Consider the following 9,712-nt stretch of genomic DNA (forward strand, 5'->3'; position numbering starts at 1 on the left):
GAGAGCGTACGCGAGAGAGAGAGAGAGAGAGAGAGAGAGAGAGAGCGCGAGAGAGCGAGAGAGAGAGAGAGAGAGCGCGAGAGAGCGAGAGAGAGAGAGAGACAGAGAGAGAGAGAGAGAGAGGGAATGTCAGTACTACAAAATACATTTAATCCCTTGATATGCAAAATAGTTCCTCCACCAGACCTGCACTTCTATACGTCCGCGGTGTGAGGACAGATCCAGCCGTGTTCTCTACATAGCACACTACACAGAGTTAAAACCTGTGATTTGTTGTACAGCCTGTGTAGTGTTATACGTTTAACATAAACATTACTCCATGTACAAAATAAAAATAAACTAAAGAAATGATTATTAAATAAATAACCAGGCGACACACCATTCAGTGCAGTAGATATCATTAGGGACAGATCTGGCCTAATTCTGTTTTTAGGAAAAATACACATAAGTTTACAGGATTTAGTCACGTGATTAAAATAGGGACATTACCTCTCTCAGCTGGTTTCGCCATTCTGACCAGTGTGTGTGTGTGTGTGTGTGTGTGTGTGTGAGAGAGAGAGAGAGAGAGAGAGAGAGAGTAAAATTTCCCTTCTAGCTCACTGTGTATATGATACGTGTGCGTGTGTGTCCGTGCGTGCGTGTGTGTGTGTGTGTGTGTATGTGTCTATGTGTGTACTTGATTCTGCGCAGCCGCACAACGCCCAAAACGCGGCACCTGAACGTCACGTGCTCTTGATTCGCGTACGAAGTCACACGACTAGATAACGGTTGTTATAGTCAGGGCTGAATCAACACTGAGCGCTGATTGGCTGATCCGTGCTCTGCGAGAAAACCTAATGAAATCAGATCACAAAAAACCCTGGTAAAAATCATCATGGACTTTCAGATCCAGCCTCATCAGGCATTATAGGAGAAGACTCAGAGCTGTTATCTTAGCAAAGAGAGGTAGCACAAGGGAGGTATTGACTAAAAGGGTGGCAATAATTGTTGCACACCTATATTTAACAAAGATATTATTTTTGATAAATTTGTGTTTGAAGTTGTTTAAGATGCATGAGAGCAGAGTATTTTTGTGAATTTTTTAAACAAAAGGTTAAACAATAAAGACAATTTCACAGCCTTCTTTGTTATTTACCAAGGGTGCCAATATTACTGGAGGGAACTGTACATGTATATATAGTGACCAGCTCCCTGTTACAGATGCACAGAGTATGGAATAATGGCAATAATTAACCCTAATAAAAATGATCATATTTATTATAATGGAACAAATAACCCTACATAATACACTATGAAGCTGTATTCAGACTGGATTAGGTTTACATGGGGGGGGGGGGGGGGGGGTGATTATGGAATGTTTTATACAAACTGAAAAGATTATGGTGCATTGTACCTTCTATAAAATGAGCAGTAGAAATAACTCCAGGTAATATATATCTGACGAACTGACGTAGGTAAAGATTGCGCTTTGGGGGGGTGGGGGGGTTATAGTGGGGAAGGGTGGGCTTTTGCAAATTTTCTTCAGTAGGCTATAAAGATATTTCAGGGAGCACTCACCCTTTTTATTTATTTTTTTGTTTGTTTTTATTGTCAAGGTTTGAAAGGGCGTGTCAGAGAAACAACACTTCCGGGAGGTTTTAAGGGAAATTATCGGTTGTTATCTCAATTCTATGAATGCAAAGAATGAACTCACTTTCCCGTGAAGACCGGTCTTGCCAGGCGTTACCTCAGGATGGAAGCTAGCGTGGTTTAATTAAAACACTTCAACATCCTCATACATATACATCTCAATCTAAATCATTCTTTTTAGATGATTAGCATATTTAGATTTATTTAGATTATTGTCGTTAAAAAGATGTTAAAACTACAGGTACGGGTCAGGTTTCCGTCATCCGCTATTGTTTTGCTGCATTGACTTCTGGGACTTCAAGTGGGTTCGGTGTGCTCAGGTCTGCATCTGATGCGTCCTCGAGATCAAGAACACACACGGGTAATCTCACGTATCTTCTGTACTCGTGTTCTTGAGTAATGGAATTAAACTTCAGCGGTGGATGATGATGTAGAACGAGTTCACAAGATTGCATAAGAACACATACTGAAAAAAAGGCCATTGAGTTCCTAACACAGGTACACACTACAGACATGGTCATGTGACCTACTAATGATCAAGCGTGGCCATGCCCCTACAACAAGTAATAACATAGTAATAACATATAATAAAGATCAGAACAATCAGTGTGTATTAACATGAGGTGTGTGTAGAGTGTAGTACACGAGGAGTGTTTAGTGTAATGAACATGCGTACATGGTGAAGACACGCCCATCTCTGTGATTTATTTAGTACTGCCCAATAGTCCAAAGACCATTTTATATTCACTTCCCCACTACCTGCATATAACAGCTCCTAAAGACTAAAGTTTCTAAAATGAAGCCATTGTCCTACATGGTGTGTGGAGAAAATGACATACACACGGTGTCTAAAAGGTGTGAGCAGCCCTATATAATCATCTGGAATGTTGTGGAAAAATGACTCCTATGTATTGCAGTATATATCCAATAGGAGATTCAACACCCTACACCCTATATATGGTAATTAAGTAAGTATAAGTATGTAGTAAGTGTATAAAATAGCTCAACTATTTGGGACAATGCAACTGCTAAGCAACAGCAGCCAGGGGTGAGTTTGGATTCCACAGTCCAACACTCGATTCAATCTGCGTTTTTAATGCCAGTCATATTAGAGTACTCAGGCGTATCTTGTATTTTAGAAGCACTGATCGACTCAGGAGTGGCGGGGAATTTCATCGATCAAGACACCATACAGCAGCACAACATCCCCGTTCGTCCCCTTATCACACCCCGCCGTGTTCAAGCCATTGATGGAGCCCCTATTGGAAAGGGGCTTATTACCCACTGCACAGAACCCATTAACCTCTGCACCAGCGCTCTCCATCAAGAACGGATAATCTTCCATGTCATTGTATCTGCCATTCATCCAGTGGTCCTCGGTCTTCCCTGGCTCGAACATCATAACCCACAAATTTCTTTGACTCAAAGGGAGATCACCCACTGGTCATCGCATTGTATCAACCACTGCCTTCAACTCCCTGTGACAACATTAGGTACCACGTCCATAGAGAGCCCTAACAGGGCTGACACCATTCAAATACCCACTGGACACCACGACCTCATTGAAGCATTTAGTAAAGAGAAGGCTAGCGGGCTACCACCTCATCGACACTACGACTACGCTATCGACCTGCTTCTGGGCACTACACCACCTCGAGGAAGAATATATCCTCTAACACTAACTGAACAAAAGGCCATGGAAGAATATATTCAAGAAGCATTACACCAGGGTTACATACGACCATCCACATCTCCGGCATCAGCAGGGCTTTTCTTTGTGGAGAAGAAAGGAGGAGGTTTGAGACCATGCATAGACTATCGAGGGTTAAACCAGTGCTGCATCAAGTATCTATACCCACTGCCTCTGGTACCAGTCGCTCTGGAACAACTACACACTGCCACCATCTTCACTAAGCTGGATTTACGCAGTGCCTACAACTTGATCCAGATTCGAGAGGGGGACGAATGGAAGACAGGTTTCAGCACAACGTCCGGTCACTATGAGTATCAGGTCATGCCGTATGGGCTTTCTAACGCTCCCTCAGTCTTCCAGTGTCTTATTAACGACGTCTTACGGGACATGCTGGGGCATCATGTAATCACCTACATCGATGACATCCTAATATATTCCAACTCCAAAGAGGAACATGTCCACCACGTCAGCCAGGTTCTACGAAGATTACTCCATCACCAGTTGTATGTCAAAGCTGAAAAATGTGAATTTCATAAACACACCATTTCATTCCTGGGATACATCATTAGCCCCAAAGGGGTCTCTTTGGATCAAGAAAAGGTCAAGGCAGTAGTGAACTGGCCCACACCCACAACGGTGAAGGAATTACAAAGATTTCTGGGTTTTGCCCATTTTTACAGAAGATTCATTCGAAATTTCAGTACCATCACCAATCCCTTGATGTCCTTATTAAAAGGGAAGCCAAAACGCCTGCTGTGGAACCCAGCTGCCCAAGTAGCCCTGGATCAGCTCAAGAAAGCCTTCACAACCGCCCCCATTATCAAGCATCCAGACCCATCAAGACCGTTCATCGTGGAAGTCGACGCGTCAGAGACCGGGGTAGGGGCTGTACTCTCCCAGCATTTTGGAGAAAGGCCAAAGCTCCATCCAGTGGCCTTCTTTTCACGAAAGCTTTCCCCCACTGAGAGAAATTATGATGTGGGCAATCGAGAACTCTTGGCCGTCAAATTAGCCCTTGACGAGTGGCGGCACTGGTTAGAAGGAGCTACACACCCCTTCGTCATCTTCACTGACAATAAAAACTTGGAGTATTTACGCACTGCCAAGAGGCTCACACCCCGTCAAGCCCGATGGTCCCTGTTTTTCACCAGGTTCCACTTCACCCTATCACATAGACCAGGATCCAAAAACTCAAAGGCCGATGCCCTGTCTTGTCTGGACCACACGGAACGTGTGAATGACTACGAGGAATATATCATCAACCCTTCATGTACCATCAATGCTCTAGAATGGGAACTAGATCAAAAATTGGAAGACATTCCACAGTCACAAGTTCCAAAAACATGTCCCACAGGCAAACTATTTGTACACGAAGAATACCGTCAGGAGCTCGTTATCTGGGCCCACACAGTAATCCGTACAGGTCACCCAGGGGAACAGCGCACATACCATCTCCTACGGGAAAAGTACTGGTGGTCCAACATGGAGAGAGATATACACAGAGTGGTGGCATCCTGTTCATAATGCGCACAGAGTAAGTTAATTCACTCCCTTAACAAAGACTGTACTATCATTTCTAATATAATGCATTAAATATGGACCACTATTTTCGCTGAAATATTTCTGAGATTTTTTTTTAACACTAGTTTACACTAAATGTCTAATATTCTGTTCTGTTGGAAATATGCCTGAACTGATATTCCCATCCCCCGAACCCCCAGATCAGGAGTGGGTAAAGACAGACTGGTGATCTGATCTATATTATATATACGTGTACCATAGATAACGCCTCTCTGAACGCCATGGTGGGACGTTCCCGAGCTGAAGTACTGTACAAGTCCTAAGCATTAGATCACCCCAATTACTCTTGTATACTCTTTCCGTACCATCGTGATCTTTGCCTGACGAAGCCATACACAAAACATAATTGACATTTGGGGCCTAATTCTAAAATCACCAGATACCAAATGTACAACCGTTTTGTCTTGCTGCCATCACAAAATAAAAATGTTTAAACCTTAAGTAACGCAGTCACGGAGGGTGTATATATTTTTCCACACTACATGAAGTTTGGGGATCCTTATAGACTGTGGAACAGAAATGTACTCAGTGTGTCTCCACCGTTTTATTTCATATTGGAGTACAAACACTTTTCTTTTTTACCATTAAGGATGAAACACTTGTTTCTTTTAAAACGTCATCTTTAAATGTTTTTCTACCTCCGAACTAAACCCTCGGACTTAAGACAGGATCTTTGGAGCTGTTGACGCCCTGCTCAGGGTTAAACAACAACGTATTTACATTACCTTCATTAATAAATTGTCAAACTAACATCTTGGTTTTTAAAAAAAAAATTTTTGGAGCAAAAGTCAGGTCCTCTCTCATTTCAACAGGTCCTCTTGTTGGTGAATACACAGCAATCTTCTAAGGGTATTAGGATTTCTCGGAGCAGACATTGTAGCAGATAGTTGCAGAGTTTCTTCTGTGTTTTAACTACGATGTCTTAACCACTATTTTAACACTGAGACACACGACTCCCTTTAATTCGTTAACAAACACATTTGTAAGAATTCTGGTCAGCAAAACCCCCGAAAGAACACCTGTGTCTCTCTCTCTCACACCCACCCCCACACACCCACATGGTCACCAGAGGTCATAAATGTACTGCTGGGACACGGGATGTCAAAGCATAGACGAAAGCTTATGTATTTAGCGATAGTTCTGTGTAAGTATCCTCGTTGGCGGACCATTTTCTGAAATCTCGTTTATAGTTTAAACAAAATGCACGACTCTTTTAAAACACCGTCTTTAAAAAAGATTTTTTCACCTTTAAAATAACCTGGTTAGAAGGTAGGATATGTAATACATATTTTCATTTTCTTCAGACATATTGTCACTTCAGTCTTCACAACAAATAACACCGATGGTTTTGACCTTTCTTTCAGTAAAAGAGAACAACGACATCATACAGCCTTGAAGGACTGTAGAAATGTTTTACACATCAGTGTTTTTCTCAACAACGTAGCCAATAAATAGTTCAATTATTTCACAAACCTCAGTCTGTTCATTTCTTGACAGAAGGATTACACATAGATCATACACATAGGGAGCTACACATGCATAACATGTCCAAAATTCTAATACATCTACCACATTCAGTCACCGGGTCTAGTATTTTCTGATAGATTAGTTACACAAACTGATAATTACCACAGAAGTAATTTCAGAAACAAAGATTCACTTAAACCACAAATGTACACATTGGTAGGGATCGTTAAACCCTGAAACACACGACTCGTCCCTTAATTCATTAACATAAACACACTGTAAGCAGTCTGGTCAGCTAACCCCCAGGAAACACTCGACTCTCTCTCTCTCTCTCTCTCTCTCTCTCTCTCTCTCTAACACACCCACACACACGCACGCACACCCCCACACCCACATACACACACACTTCAGACACTGTCACCAGAGCTCATAAATGTAAACAAAACTCTTGATTCTTTTAAGCAGCACTTTAAACATTTTACATCCTAAAGGGTTAGGTTTAGAAGGCATGTAATACGCGCGTTTCTTATAAAACACCGTCTTTAAAATGTTTACCTCCTAAAGGGACCTATTTAGAAGGTATGTAAAAACTTTTTTTTCTTTCTTTTTTTTTTTTTTGAACATTTCATCGGGTATATCAATGTTTTAGAGTATTTATTTCAGTAAATTTTTATTCAAAGTCATGCCAATTTCTCAAAAAGTGCAATCAATAAAGTTTCATTTATTTCACAAGCTTACATTCTGCTCATTTATGTTCACATTCAACCATCATGTATTTTCTAACAGCGGAGCTATACAAAACAAACCCCCACAATCTAAATTTAATGTGTGGTTGCAAGATAAAAATTCTAATTTATTGAATTAATTAAATATTTAAAGTTGTACACATTACTCTGATGAGTTGTGTTGACATAATAATGTTGATAATTACATCAACTTAATATTGTGTGTAATTTCTGCGTTAATTGATTTAAAACAAAATTTACGTTGTAGTACATTTACATTTATTCATTTAACAGAGTGTTAGAGGACCTGTAGACTGAACAAATACTAAGGACATTACAATGTGATTATCATTTCACTTACCATTAAATTCTACTAAAGCAATGAATTTGGGGCATGTTCTCAGTTGCGATATGACAGATAGTGGACTCGTGTATAGGCTACACCTGCTAATACATTTGATGGACTACTTTGCACTAGTACACGTAGCTAATGCTAGTCATATTTAGCAGTGTCATTTGAATATCTACTCTTTAGTTTACCGTAGCAGTGGAAAAGAAGGAAAGAGTTTCATTTGACAAATCTGTTCATCTAGAGAGGGCTTTTCAATTGTGCTATAGGAAAGATAAGCATGATTACATTTCTGCTTATTCATGTAAACCTCAACTACATTGTGTAATCTAATTTCATGTATTGATACATTTTTTATTTTATTTTTTAAAATCTTTTGTCATTCGCACACGTAGCCTTCTAGCTCCACAGCCTTTGGACTGTGGATAGTTCTATGAGAGAGATAAAAGTAGTAGACACAGAGTGTTTATTTTTTGTCTATATTGCTCATTTCATTCAGTGCTTTAACGTCTATAAATCCTGCAGAGATGTTACGTATGAGATTTGTAATGTAAATCACGCTGGATTTTACTTACTATTGTTATAAAACTTAAAGGCGGTCATTTTTCCTGGTTTAAAAGACTGCATTCTACTGCAGACAATCTAAATGGAGAAACGTAATTTTAAAAATGATTGTCAACTTAACAACTTGTGTTCATAATTATGGTAATTTAGTACATAACACTTAAATTCCTTTTAAATAATGTGAAAATAAAGTGCGTTTGTGTGCGTCATATTTTTGTTTGGATGTGTAATACACATGGCCGTACCATGTATAGTAACATTTCTGTCTGGAATGGATCGGAACCCGATTTAACATAACTAGTAACGTTTGTGTCAGGAATAGATGGGAACCCGATTTAACATAACTATATATGTTTTTATGACCTACCTCAGAGAGTTTCATATTCTATGTGAAAAGAAAGAACATGTGTGCAACGTGTGTGGGGTGGAATACATATGGCCGCACCATGTATGGTAACGTTTCTGTCAAGAATGGATGTGATCCAGATTTAACATAACTATATATATTTTTGTGACCTACCACAGAGTGTTATAAAGAACATGTGTGCAACGTGTGTGGTGTGGAAAACACATGGCCGCACCATGTATGGTAACGAATGGATGTGATCCAGATTTAACATAACTATAAATATTTTTATGATCATGACCTTTGATCTAGATATAGAGAGTTAGAATGTGTATCTTTTTGACCTTTGACCTATACCTGTCAAAACTAAGGTTACAATATATACAAAGTATCTCTCTCTCTTGGATACCAACCCCCACTATTCCCATGGAATGCGACCCCCACAGAATCACCTGCCACCTTGACCAGTGGTTTCTACGTAGTGAACAAGTCTGGGCCGACACGCACCAACATCTGAGACAGACCACATACACGTACAAACGCAAGGCTGATCGCCACCGCAGTAAACATCCAAATTACCAACCCGGCGATAGAGTATGGTTGTCCACCAAGGACTTAAAGCAACCACATAGTTGTAAGAAACTAACTCCAAGATACACTGGACCATTCAAGATCCTCAGGCGAATCAATGAGGTTACTTACCGTCTAGAACTACCTCGACACATCCGCATCGCCACCTCCTTCGACGTATCACGTCTTAAACCAGTTATCAATGGACCTTTAGCCACAGAAGTGCCCTCTGAGACCCTCCCAGTTCCTATGGAGATTGATGGACAACCAGCTTACTTAGTCAAGAAGATCACCAGCTCTAGACACAGGAGGGGCAAGCTGGAATATTTAGTCGAGTGGGAGGGCTACGGACCAGAAGAACAATGCTGGGTCCCTAAACAGGACATACTGGATCCTCAGCTTATTAGAAATTTTCATGCAACTCATCCTGATCTCCCGGGTCCACGACCCCGGGGGCGACCAAGAAAGAACTCTGCTCCCAGAGTGAGCCCTTTGGGCGGGGGCAGTTCTGTCATATCTCAACCCGGCCAGGACTCAGTTTCCCAAGAAGCAACACTCACCTCCCATGCACGCATGCGCTCACCATCCCCGGAGTTCTAATCTCCCACACCTGTCACTAATCACACACACACTCTCTACACTAGTATTTAGAGTCATTCGCCAAATGTTCATTGCGAAGTATACATTCAGTAGACTAGTTCTCTGCATTTCCAAGCCTTTCACATTCGTTTGCTATCTTTGTTCTCTCGACCTCTTTTCCCGTTTACGACTACGCTTTCTGCCTGTCC

At 40.9% G+C, this 9,712-nt stretch overlaps 1 protein-coding gene across 2 annotated transcripts in view; it reads right to left on the reverse strand.

Annotated features, from left to right (window-relative positions):
* Window positions 1-756, reverse strand: part of mfsd1l (major facilitator superfamily domain containing 1-like) — a 7,332-nt gene extending 6,576 nt beyond the window's left edge. Inside the window, exon 1 of one of the 2 annotated variants that reach the window (XM_053684825.1) lies at window positions 490-756. In XM_053684825.1, the coding sequence (XP_053540800.1) occupies window positions 490-511 (22 nt within the window). In that variant the 5' untranslated portion in view covers window positions 512-756. The remainder of the gene's footprint in view (window positions 1-489) is intronic. The other variant, XM_053684826.1, reaches the window with a different exon arrangement.
* Window positions 757-9,712: the final 8,956 nt, after the last annotated feature.

The sequence above is a fragment of the Ictalurus punctatus genome, chromosome 1, assembly GCF_001660625.3.
Source record: "Ictalurus punctatus breed USDA103 chromosome 1, Coco_2.0, whole genome shotgun sequence".
In the NCBI taxonomy this organism is placed as follows: domain Eukaryota; kingdom Metazoa; phylum Chordata; class Actinopteri; order Siluriformes; family Ictaluridae; genus Ictalurus; species Ictalurus punctatus.